At 37.2% G+C, this 13,542-nt stretch overlaps 1 protein-coding gene across 6 annotated transcripts in view; it reads right to left on the reverse strand.

Moving 5' to 3' along the window:
* The window catches only part of ADK (adenosine kinase), a 506,491-nt gene that overhangs the window by 24,074 nt on the left and 468,875 nt on the right, over nt 1-13,542 (reverse strand). For 5 of the 6 annotated variants that reach the window (XM_057530669.1, XM_007166572.3, XM_057530670.1 and 2 more), the window contains one exon: nt 5,121-5,207. The exons of the other annotated variant lie outside the window; for it this stretch is intronic. In XM_057530669.1, the coding sequence (XP_057386652.1) occupies nt 5,121-5,207 (87 nt within the window). The remainder of the gene's footprint in view (nt 1-5,120; nt 5,208-13,542) is intronic. 6 annotated transcript variants of the gene reach the window in all.

Consider the following 13,542-nt stretch of genomic DNA (forward strand, 5'->3'; position numbering starts at 1 on the left):
AGAAAATATAAACATAACTCAGAGATTCCCTCTGGTTCTCTGAAGTATAGACAGGTGCTACTTAAAAAGGAAGTAATATCCTTGCTCTGGTAACTTAAATCTTTTTTTTTTTAAACAAAAAGTCTTTTCTGAACATGAATTAGAAAGTGAAATTAATGCTCCTTTTTATTAGATGGGAAATAGGATAATTATTTACGCTGTGATTGCTAAGTGGCCTTAAAAGTCATTTGCATATTGTAGGTAATATCGTTTAGGATAATACATTTTCCCTGATAAAGCTGTCATGAGAAATTTGAAAATAAAAGTATTAAAGGCAGCACAGTTACTTTACTATCATTCAAATAAACTATTCTAAGTTATATATGGCTCTTAACATTTAATGAAGCTTTTTTAAACCTAAGAATGTTGGTCCTTGGGTAAGGTCTCTAGTCTTTTTTCTGAGTTATATGTACATGCCTGGGTATAATCTGTCAAAGGTGTACTCACTTTTAATCTAAAGATGATTTGTAGGTCTAGTTCATATTCCTACAGCTGCCATAAAACATACAACTAAATCATATTAGATTAACACAGGCTCGTATTGACAGCCCACTGGGAACATATTGATTAGGTCTCCTTTCATGTTACTTGTTATGATTTTTCTTCTCAGTTTCATTTACTGGGAAGACACAGGGGAAGAGATTTCACAGGGAACAATGACAGTGCCTGTCACAAAATGTTCTCAATGTTTCCATTTGTTACTATGGCAGTGACAAAGAGGGTTCCAAATGAAAAGGCAGACCTGCTGTGACAAAGCACAGCAGGACAACAGGAAGAAATTTTCTACTGACCTGGGAAATTAGGAAATCATACTCAGAGATTATAGAATTGTCTCCATTTCCAAGGGTACAACCGTGGCGCTTTGGCTTTTGAGGGAGAATGTGAAAAGGGTAGTTCCATCAGGGCTGGCTAGTGACAAGTAAAGGGCAGACATTAGAAAGTGTTTAAGATCTCCAAATAGAACAAGGAGGTATGCTTGTAGAGGTTAGAGGGATTTGTCACTGTCACCAAACCCTCGAGATGGAACTATGAATTTAATTTATGTTCATTTGGCGTACTCATTTTAAAATTATACATGAAAATCTATGATGTGGTCATGTATCTCTTATGTGGCTAATAAGAACGCATGGCACTCTGGTATTGGGATATGTAATATCAGCACATGGTAGGTGAAGTCATGGTTTACCTAAGAACTTGAAATTGGGACTGGAATATAGTTATGCAAAGTCACAAAAGAAAGAAATGCTTGTAAGCCAGCAAAACTTGAAAGTAATAGGAGGAATATATTAACCATCTAAAGATAAAATGTGTCAATCAGAAAGGAGATACGTTAATCAGGCAATAAAGCAAAGAAAAAGAAACTACATAGTAAACGCAAAAGTTGCCATTGCCTCTCCATTCATGATCAAGGTAGAGGAGTATGCTTCAAAAGATAGAGTATTTCCAATCCTCCTAGAAAGCCCTTCCCTGGTGTAGAGATGGGAGTAGGGGATTTCAGCCAATGGATTTTTGAGTATTTCCAACTAACCAGACCATCTCTATTGTAAGATGGATGTATCAGCCTGGTGCTATTAAACAGTTGATTCATATAGCTCCCTGTATTCGGATTCCATGCTGACCAAGCGAGTTTATGATCTGGCTTTCTGTATCTCTGTAGTGCAATCAATTCTACTGCTTAGCAAAAAGCTCCCGGTTCAAACTCACCAGGGATTACAGTCCTTCGATTCTCTTTCCTTTCACTTTCTTTTCTGCAACAATCTTACCCCAGAGTCCTAAGAATCCTATCATGTAACAAAAGCTCCTGTTCAATAAATGAAGTCATCTATTCAGTCAATAGGAAGATTCTCTCTGGCAAAACCAGCTTTTGTTAGTAAGGCTGGTCTGTGCTTCTGAGTCCTAATGGTGAGATTTCCCTAAAAGTTTAGAGAAGCAGTACAGTTCAGACTGCCTGGGTCTGAATCCTGGCTCTGCTACTTTCTAGCTATGAGAATTTGGGAAAGTTATCTAACCCCTCTGTGTCTCAGTTTTCTCATCAGTAAAATGGGGTTAAAAATAACCTACTTCAAGGAGCTTTTATGAACATTAAACGAGTTAATTTATGTAAAGTGCCTAAGATATCAATTGGCTAGTAGGTGCTGCATAAATGTTATCTATGCTATTAATATATAGCTTGATGTACATAGACAGAATGTGCTGAATATGCCAGCATAAGTATTCCTTGTTAATATGACATTAGAGTATTCATCTCATTGCATGACTCAGTCCTTCAGGATCTGAATATCCTGGGAACCGATGACAGTAGGGTTAAAATGAGAAAAATGGCTACTTAATTGAGGTTGTACCAGTAAAGTTCTGCCTAGTTTCAGCTTGACTTCCACTTTCTCTATACTGATTTCAACAGTGTGTAGTGAAATCCAGGGTATGATGAAAGTGAATAAAGTGAGGAAGTTGCCAACGTATTACAAAAGGGGTTGGCAAACCATAGCCTGAGAGCCAAATCCAGCCCATGCTCTGTTTTTTGTACAGCTGGAGAGCGAAGAAAGGTTTTTACATTTTTAGAGTACTGCAAAAAACCAAAAACAAAACAAAAAGCAAGCAAGAAAACAACTAGAATATGCAGTATACGGCTTGCAAAGCCTAATGTATTCACTGCCTGGCCCTTTAGGAAAAAACGTTTGCAGATCCCTGTTCCACACTCTTTCCTTTTTACTTACCTCACTGTACCCCAAGAATAAGTATATAAATGAGGCTGGGTAAGTAGAGTGAGATAAGAAAGAGGCTGAAAATCCTGTAACAAAGAGCCCAAGGGCTTTGATGATATAGTTCATTTATCACTCTAACTGTAATACAAATGGCTAGCTAGCTGTTCCTATTTTAGTATCCTAAGAATGACTTCTCTCTTTCTCAAAAAGTCTATATATTCCTACCTCGTAGTGGAAGCATTACAGGTAGTTAGGGATCTATAACGGAACCTGTTGTTGCAAGGCCAGGAAGCCCCAGGCCTCAGACCCAGGAGCAGTGGCTAATTAGGTCACCATCGTATCTATGACAGCCTCAGGATGTACCCAACTAAATAGCAAAGAAAGAGAATACTTACTGTTTTAAGTATTTTAAAGTGCTTAAATAATACACACACAGGTTACAAATTAAAAAGTTTCTGTACTAAGATTCCTGGTTTAACCAATTTCTAACCAGGAAATCAATAGTGTCTCCTTAATGTATTGCAGAATTTGGCCCAATTCTGGATAAGGTATTTTTAGGCTACATGGGTTTACAGCTCTGAAGCGGTATGGAATAGGAAAAATAGCTGCAAAATAATCAATGATGAAGCCTTTCAGAGCAAAGGAATAAAAGATGCGTGCGTGACAGTAAAGTAGAACATTATTTGTTGTATGTACTCTTTCCAAAAAAGATGGCATGGGGCATGCTACCAGTCTAATGGTAAACAGCTCATTTAAGACTAGGCATGAAAAGTTTCAAAGAAAGAAACATGAAAAATTTATGCTAGTGAACATTAAAATAAAAGAATATAAATATTTTAAATAACACTAAGTTCAAACCATTATACAAACTTAAATAAGTTTCCCATAATTCAACTTATCTTCCAAGGGAAGGAAGACAAGGGTCAGCTCCATTTGCCTTTTTTTCCTTGTCTTGCTTGATGTTATGAGAAAAAAAGATCAGGAGGGACTCTTCTGGGCTATCAGGAGTCTAAAGCTTTCTAGAGATCTTAACCTAGATTAACTACACTTAGCTAGAAGGAGTTCAGACATATGAAAAGAACTTTTGAATCCGATTTTAGATCAATCTAAGTTATCAAGCCAAAACTCTTCCAGTTGTCTTGATCTTATTTTTGACTACTCACTCCAAAAATGATTTAGTTTTTATAAATTGTGCCAGTTCTTTTTTCTTTTTTTTTTTAAAAGGATTTTCTTATTTATTTATTTATTTATTTTTGGCTGTGTTGGGTCCTCGGTCCGTGCGAGGGCTTTCTCCAGTCGCGGCAAGCGGGGGCCACTCTTCATCGCGGTGCGGGGACCGCTCCTCATCGCGGCGCGCGGGCCTCTCTCCATCGCGGCCCCTCCCGTCGCGGGGCACAGGCTCCAGACGCGCAAGCTCAGCAATTGTGGCTCACGGGCCCAGCCGCTCCGCGGCACGTGGGATCCTCCCAGACCAGGGCCCGAACCCGTGTCCCCCGCACCAGCAGGCAGACTCTCAACCACTGCGCCACCAGGGAAGCCCTGTGCCAGTTCTTATTGAACCTTAATGAGACAAAAATTTAACCCTTCCTGGTACAATAAACATCCAACTATTATGTTAGAAACAGATGTTTTAACTAAAGGATATAATCCAAAGACATCATCCTTAGTTATTAGCGTACTATTAATATTCACAATGTGTTTTAAAGAACAACAATTTGTTAACATTTAAGCCTGAAGGGCTATGAATATACTATGTACTGTCTTGATGCAGCCTGTTTATGCAATATTCTGACAGACACAATTAATCTTGTGAAAATGACTGGGATATAGCGTAACAGTAAATTATCTTTAAGCCCAAAATACATATTTTCCTGTAGTAATATACCCTCATAACACAATGATAGTAGCATACGGAAAAAACATCAGGAATTAATTATTTAAAAGCAGAAATTGGGGCTTCCCTGGTGGCGCAGTGGTTGAGAATCTGCCTGCTAATGCAGGGGACACGGGTTCGAGCCCTGGTCTGGGAAGATCCCACATGCCACGGAGCAGCTGGGCCCGTGAGCCACAACTACTGAGCCTGCGCGTCTGGAGCCTGTGCCCCGCAACGGGAGGGACCGCAATAGTGAAAGGCCCGCGCACCGCGATGAAGAGCGGTTCCCGCACCGCGATGAGGAGTGGCCCCCGCTTGCCACAACTAGAGAAAGCCCTCGCACGAACCGAAGACCCAACACAGTCAAAAATAAAAATTAAAAAAAAAAAAAAAAAAAAAAGCAGAAATTAAAAGTTACTATATTTATAAATCTTGGCTATGTGGCAGAGACAGGGTTAAAGGAAATGTTTAACTTGTAAGTAAGTATGAAATAAATGAGTCTGTACCTCCAACAAATGCATCTCCAGCTCCATTGGTATCAACAATTTCTTTCTGGTCTTGATCCAAGACAGCAAAAGCGGTGACTTCACTTTCTGCAATTAGAGCCAAAGAAAGGCAGACTGACTTCTCTTTGTAAACACTCAATATACAAACTAACCCAGGAAAGCTTGAAGCTCCTACATCAGCCAAAGAGAGAGACAGAACATGAGGCCCATATTCTGTACATGAGCACTTGGGAACCAAGGTGAAAAGCCATCTGTAAGCAATGCTTTTTGGCATTTTCAGCATACAGATGTTGTATGTGTTTTGTTAGAGTTATATACTTAGGTAGTTCACATTTTTGAGGAACAACTGTAAATGGTAGCAGTACCTTTTTGGACAGTAAAAATACCTGAACAGAAACTATGAGCTAAAGGAAGTATTAAGTACTAGATCATGGATCTCTAATAAAGCATCAAGCCTGGCTACATTCCTGGCAATGAAATCTTGGATATAGTTAAAGAGCTGTAAATTTTAAAAATACAAATAATGAGTCTTGAGTGTTTCTCTATAGAAAATCACAATGGCACAATAAAAATATAACTACTATTCTGAATAATACTTGATGCCAATGTCAAGGATTACTGATATTAGTTGGCTTATTACAGATAACCTAATCTGGTTACTTTTTACAACGGAGTCACTATTTCCTCCAAACTATCAGTCAAATAACAAAAGGGAAAGCTACCACTGAATGCATGGGCAGAACAAAATGGACAGTGCAATGAGCTCTTGTCTTACAGCAGTCTGGACCAGGGCTTGGTTGTTTTGACTACAGAGTAACCTAATACACTACTTTAAACCTGGCACATGACAGTGGAATGGCATTACAGTAGTCTCCATTATCCACAGTTTTGCTTTTTGCGGTTTCAGTTACCCGCGGTCAGCTAAAGTCTGAAAATATTATGTGGAAAATTCCAGAAATAAACAATTCATAAGTTTTAAGTTCCACACCATTCTGAATACCGTCCCAATCCATCCTGCCCTGGATATGAATCATTCCTACGTATGCCGCCTGTTAAGTCACTCAAGTAGCCGCCTCGGTTATCAGATTGACTGTCACTGTACTGCAGTGCTTGTGCTCAAAGTAACCTTTATTTTACTTACTAATGGTCCCAAAGCACAAGAGTGGTGATGCTGGAGATTTGGATATGCCAAAGAGAACCCATAAAGTGCTTCCTTTAAGTGAAAAGGTGAAAGTTCCCGACTTAATGAGGAAAGAAAAAAATATTATATGTTGAGGTTGCTAAGATCTACAGTAAGAATGAAGCTTCTATCTGTGAAATTGTGAAGAAGGAAAAAGAAATTTGTGTTAGATTTGATGTCGCACCTCAAACTGCAAAAGTTATGGCCAGAGTGTGTGACAAGTGCTTAATTAAGATGGAAAAGGCATTAAGTTTTGGGGTGGAGGACATGACAGAAAATTTATTCCTATTGACGGCAACGTGCTGTGCCAGAAAACACTGAGCCTATAGGAACATTTCAGCAAGGGATCCCCTGAAACAAGTGACAGCCAAGCCATTTACTGCAAGTAAAGGATGGTTACACAGATTCAGTAAAAGATTTGGACTGAAAAATATAAAAATTATTGGAGAGGCTGTGTCTGCCGATGAAGAAGCTACTGCCACATTTCCGGCAGTGCTGAAGGAGTTGATTAAGGAGATAGCATACCATCCAAAGCAAGTCTTCAATGGTGATGAAACTGGGCTCTTCTGGAAGAAGATGCCCAATAGAAGCTACATTCATAAAAGTGCAAAGGAGGCACAAGGGCACAAAACAAGGAAGGACAGATGAACTCTGGTACTATGTGGCAACACTGCAGGGCAGATGATAAAGCCAGGCGTGGTGTGCGTAGTGTTCAGGGTGAAGAACCCATGTGCTCTCAAAAACAAAACCAAAAATTATCAGAAAGCATGGGTGACAGTTATCTCATTTATGGGATGCTTCCACCAATGCTTCATCCCAGAAGTGAAAAAATATATGGAAGAAGAAAGGGTGGAATTTAAAGTCCTATTAATAACAGATAACGTACCTGGTCATCCTGAATTGTTATAAACGTGAAAATGTTGAGGTTGGAATTTTATCTCCAAATACAACTTCACTGTTTCACCCTTTTTACAAGGGCATCATTCAGTTTGTCCAGGTCACATACACCCACCCTGTATTTGATCACATTTGATCAGCAATTGATGCAGACTCTAATCTGGACACAATGCAGTGCTAGAAATCATTCATTATTACTGACACAATAACATTCATCAAAGCTGCAGTGGATGAATTAAAACCAGAAATTGTAAAGGCCTGCAGTCATGAATGATTTTAAAGGCTTCCTGGGGATCAGTGAAGTTAGGAAAATCATTCACACAGTAAGAAGGATTTGCCAAGATGCTTGATGAAGAAGCAGAACACATCAAAGACCATGGAGAAATGTTAACAAATGAGAAAGTGGAAGAACTTGTTGAGTCATCTACAGAGGAAGAGAAAGATGATGAAGAAGAAAGTGAAGCAGAACCAGCAACTTGGACATTACCAAAATTTGCTGAAGTGTTTCAAATTGCATAGACTTTAAAGGACAAAATTAGGGAATAAGATCCTTGGATGGAATGCAGCATTAAAGTCACCCTTATAATCACTGAAGGATTCAACCTCTGTAGCAAAACACTGATAAGTTAAAAAGAGACAACTTCCAATTACAATGTTCTTCCAAAAGGTTTCAGTGAAACAAATAAACAACCACAAACAAAAACCCTTCAACTATTGAGGATGCCCAACCATGGACATCATCTGCTGCTGATATCCAACCATCGACATCATCATGGCTTGATGATTCTCCTTCTGACATTATCATCAGAAGGTCAATGTTACCCTAATGATACATCACAATATCTGTGTCATTCACCTCACCTCATTTCATCACACAGGCATTGTATCATATCCTATCATCATAAGAAGGGTGAGTACAGTACAATAAGATAATTTGAGAGAGAGAGACCACATTCACAACATTTTTTTTTTTTTTTTTTGGCCATGCCGCGTGGTATGTGGGATCTTATTTCCCCAACCAGGGATGGAAACCTGGTCCCCTGCAGTGGAAGCGTGGAGTCCTAATCACTGGACCGCCAGGCAATTCCCATCACATAATTTTTATTACAGTATATTATTATAATTGTTATATTTTATTATTAGTCATTGTTGTTAATCTCTTACTATGCCTAATTTATAAATTAAACTTTATCATAGGTATGTATGTACAGAAGAAAAACAACATAGTATATATATAGGGTCTGGTACTATCCACGGTGTCAGGAACCCAGTGGGGGTTTTGGAACATATTCCCTGCAGGTAAGGGAGACTACTGTATCTGTGATGAAATCTGGCCTAGAGGACATTTGTAAAAGACTGAATAGTGCTTTTCATTGGTGTCTGGAACTTCTGAAACCACAAATTTGCATCCTTTATGGGGACAAATGTGGCCAAAGAGCTATAAACTTCAATCTCATCTAAGATCAAGAAGCAGAGAAAAGGAAATCTTGGAAACTTTAAGGTCTTAATAAAGAACCTAAGACTCTCAAAAAGCATGTTCTGTCTGCCTTTTGCTACCTGCTACTAATGGATACTTTCAACAAGAGATAAACAAAGTAATGATAATGAAAAAAAGATCCTCCTGGAAAGATTGATATTCAAGAAGAGGACTCATTCACTTAGTGATGCCTTTTGACTGTAGATGCTAAGAAGATTCCATATTAGAAGTACCTATTTAAACTCTTTAAGTATTACCTTTCCACACTTTGTAACACCAGACCTACATGAAGTTGACAAGATTTTGATTAATTGGAAGTTAAGGCATAAATATCCAGGATTAAATTTTCTAGGGAGTATGAAGTACAGACTGCTACGCAGGCCAAAAAGATATACGCAGACTTTATTAGAAATAATTAGGAAAGGAAAGGGCTACAGTCTGGTTTAGGGAAAGGTCTGTACCATAAATATTTATAAAGAAATCTGATTTTATTACTTCCAAGTACAAGTCACACTATAAAGGGAATTAACAACTATAAACTAAGAACAAACAGGCGCTAAACAAGTAAAATGAGCTAAGTTAATGAAACCATTACCATTTATAATAAGATTATATTATGTAATAATATAACATATCTATAAAACATTTTAGGTAATATAAGAATTAATTCCTGGATTACAGATTAAAATAATCACATATAAATGATAAGTAAGCTGCAATTAGATATAATTCCTTGAGTTCTTTGTTTTAAAAAGTTATTGATTTTTGATTGGATAAATCTTCATTTATGAATAAAACCTAATTCACAATGGAAGAGTTTATCTGAATTTTGTTCTTAAGAATCATGACTTTTTGTCTAAATTGGCAAAAATTCTAAATGAATGCAGCTTTACTCCACTTTTTTCTGGATATATGTGTAGATCCTTGAAATCCTTTATCCTTAGGTGTCATATGAAGTTCAATTCCCTGAAACATAAAGTAGAAATATTTTCCACTTTTTGTACTTATTAATTCAAATAAATATATAGAATATTAAGAATGTAAAAAGAGCTGTCATAAATTGGTACACAGTCCAGGCTCTATTATCTTCTGCATCTAGAGAGCTATATTATAAGAATTCCTTTCAAAATAATAACGCTGAAAATTTGCAACATCTTGAATGGTGTTCCAAATCATTGAAAAGGGATTAAACAATGTTCAATAATATTCAAGTTCAATTATATTTTTGGTACATTCTTATTTTGAAATACAATGATCTAAGCTGGTTTACAGAGTTATTAAAAAAACTCCCACAAACTAAGTAAATGGTATTCACCAGCATGACCCATTCCATAGCCTTCTAGTCAATTTACTGTATGAACATACAAAGTACCTAACTAAATCTTAAGACACACTTATAGGCATGGGCATTATTCAGCCAATGAGGTCCAAGACACTCACATCACTGTTACTGGGACCTTGTTTTCTTAGGTGTGAAATGGGACTGGAGTAGCTGTGGGAACAAGTAGCAAAAATAGCTTTTTGCCTTAGTTATAGAAAAATGACACTTAGTTCTGATCAAGTACTTCTACTCAAGAGCTTAAGATAAGTAAGTGCCATTGTCTCTTCCCAAATTCTTTATAAAGTGAGAAGGAAAAGGATTGGGAATAATTATTATTCCTATTTTCCAGACTTCTACAACAGCACAAAATCATGAGCTTCCCCAAGCAGACAGGAAACAAACACTAACAATTCAGCTGATAACAGATTTGCTTAGTGTCATTTATTGGATAAGACCCTCATGGCATCTTCACTCAGAACAATGAAATTTAATGTACTTAAAATACAAAATAATAAAAATCAAACAGTCTCTGGACAGTTTATACAAACAGGTAATTTACTCTTCACTTTACTGTGACATAAGCCTTACTACCCAGTCTCTTAAGAGGCCAGTCTGGCTAGAATCAACTATAATGTTAAGTCGTTTATAGTAGAGATGGTTAGTTCATACAAATGCCACAATATCTAACTGAAAAATAATAATAATAAATCCACTCATTCAATGCCAAACAATTAGACGAAATGTTCCTGCAGCTTTACTGCTACCAAATTAACTATACATTTTAGTACTGTATACACACACAGCCTCAAGATAATTAATATCCTTAGGAAATTTTGTTCAAGGTATATTAAAGTGCCATGTGTTGTCACTGTCTTACTGATGTCACCTCTAAATTGTAGTGAAGATATAACTGAAGAAGATACAAAGCAGGACGAGAAGCAGATAGGCAAGTGTTTTTCAGCCTCAAGGTAGACTGTAGTCACCACCTCTACCACTGCCTCTGATGAGCATTACCAGCCATGGATAAAAACAGAAAACTGATGGCAAAAACTTCACCAGAAAGTGACAAGTACGACTGTTTAAAAACCAGAACTCCTAAGATTCTGAAAAGTGGCTCCTGCACCTTGGTGATTTCTTATAATGAGGTATTGCCAGGGTATTAATGTTTTTGTTTGCTTTTTTTAACATTTAATTAATTAATTAATTAATTTTTGGCTGCGTTGGGTCTTCGTTGCTGTGTGCAGGCTTTCTCTAGTTGCGGCGAGCGGGGGCTACTCTTCGTTGTGGTACACAAGCTTCTCATTGAAGTGGCTTCTCTTGTTGTGGAGCGTGGGCTCTAGGAGCATGAGCTTCAGTAGTTGTGGCACGTAGGCTCAGGAGTTGTGGCTCGCAGGCTCTAGAGCGCAGGCTCAGTAGTTGTCGCACACGGGCTTAGTTGCTCCGTGGCATGTGGGATCTTCCCAGACCAGGGCTCGAACCCATGTCCCCTGCACTGGCAGGCGGATTCTTAACCACTGAGCTACCAGGGAAGCCCTGCTTGTTTTTTATTAACCTTTTTTTGGGGGGGATAATTTTAAACAAGCAGAAAAGTTTGAAGAAAAATACAGAGAACTCCCATGTAACGTTTATCCAGATTTACCAGTTTTTCATTTTGCCACAATTTATCAGTCCTCCTATATATATATATACATATTTATTTATTCTTTCAAGCCATTTGAGCATAAGTTGCATATATCATGTCCTTTACTCCTTAATAATTTATTTTATTTGGTGTATTTCCTAAGAACAAACATATTCTTTTAGGTAACCATTGTATAGTTGATAAATTTAAAAACTTAATATTGTTATTTCATCTAATCTATACTCCATATTCCAATTTTGTTAATTGTCCTAATGTCTTTTATAGCAATTTTTTTCATCCAGTACAGGATGCAGTCCAGAACCACATACTGCTTTTAGTTGTGCTTGTTTTTTTAAAAAATTTAACCTTTTAACTTTTACTACAGGTAATGCATAACTATAGTCCCCAAATATAAATATGTGAAAATATATGGTACAACCACCCTTCTCCTCTTATCTCTCCCATTCATCCAGTTTCTAGCCCCACTATTTTTCAATCTGGTTATCTCTGTTATTGCTTCCCTGTATATACTTCCACAATTTCTCTATGCACATATAAGCAAAACATTCTTCTTTTTCTCCTTTTTATTTTAAACAACAAAAAAAAGTATCATACTATATGCATGCTGTTCTGGACCATGTTTTTTCATTTGGAGATCTTTTTATATTGGTAAACAAAGAATGTCATTATTTTTAATGACTGCATAATAGTCCACTGGATGGATATACTATAATTTACTTAAGTAGTCCTTTATTGATGAACTTTTAGGCTATTTTCAGTCTTCTGTTATCACAAACAATGTTTCAAAGCACTAATGCTTTTATTTTAAGTAGACTCTAAATTTAATTATTTTACTTAATAGCCAAGTCAAGAATATCATTCCTACTTTATACTGGGAACTGACACAAAGAAATTAAGTTGTTATACAAACAGCATGAAATTAATGCCTGTGTCACAGAATAGGGAAAAAAAAGAGAATCCAGGAAATGCTTTTTCTTTTCATTGGGATACACATATCAGGATATGAGCAAAGACACCCTGCTCAGACTGCCCTAATAAACAGGATAATGAAACAGATGACAAATTCTGCTAATAATAGAGATTTATAGAACAATCCTAATTAACAAGGACTTTTGGGGGAAATGAAGAGCTCTGGGTTAATTTAATTTTCTGGTTAACTAAAGAAAAAGCAGAAAGTCTTTTTAGTTGGAAATCTTTCTAAATGTACTAATATAATAACATACCATGACATCCTTGCTTTAATTAGTTTAGTTTATTGAACTCAATGAAAATTTTCTTTAATAGAGAATCCTACAGCACATGTTAATGTCATTATTCTGAACATCGATTCTTATTGTAGTTCCAAAAGTATAAGTCTTTCATGAAAGGCAGAATAAATGGAATGATGGCAAGTACGCCGGATTAGGACTCAAAAGACCCACGGTTTGAGTCAGGTTTTTGTTCAGCTACTTTATTCAACAAATACTTATTAAGAGCTTATCATGTGTCAGGACCTCTGTCAGAGGAGAATACAGATGTGAATAGGACAAACGAAAACCCTGCTCTCACAGGATCTACATTCTAGTGAGGATAGATAATATATAACTAACACAAAAATGAAGAAGATAATTTGAGATAACAATAAATGCCATGAAGGAAATAAAACAGATGATAAAGTATGACTGGGGAGGAGGGTTAATTTAGATGGGTGTTACTTCCTCACTGAGGAGGTGATGTTGCAAGAAGGAGCCAGCCATGTGAAGATCCAGGGGTGGAATATTCAAGTGCAGAGGCCCTGGGCTAGCAACAAGCTTGGTGAGCTAGGCCTATTTAAGGTTAAGAAGGCCACTGTAACTAGAGTACAGTGAGTATGTGGAGATCAAATTTATGTGTGTGTGTGGGCGGGGGTGGGGGAGAAGAGCTGGT

This window comes from Balaenoptera acutorostrata, chromosome 16 (genome assembly GCF_949987535.1).
Source record: "Balaenoptera acutorostrata chromosome 16, mBalAcu1.1, whole genome shotgun sequence".
Taxonomy (NCBI): domain Eukaryota; kingdom Metazoa; phylum Chordata; class Mammalia; order Artiodactyla; family Balaenopteridae; genus Balaenoptera; species Balaenoptera acutorostrata.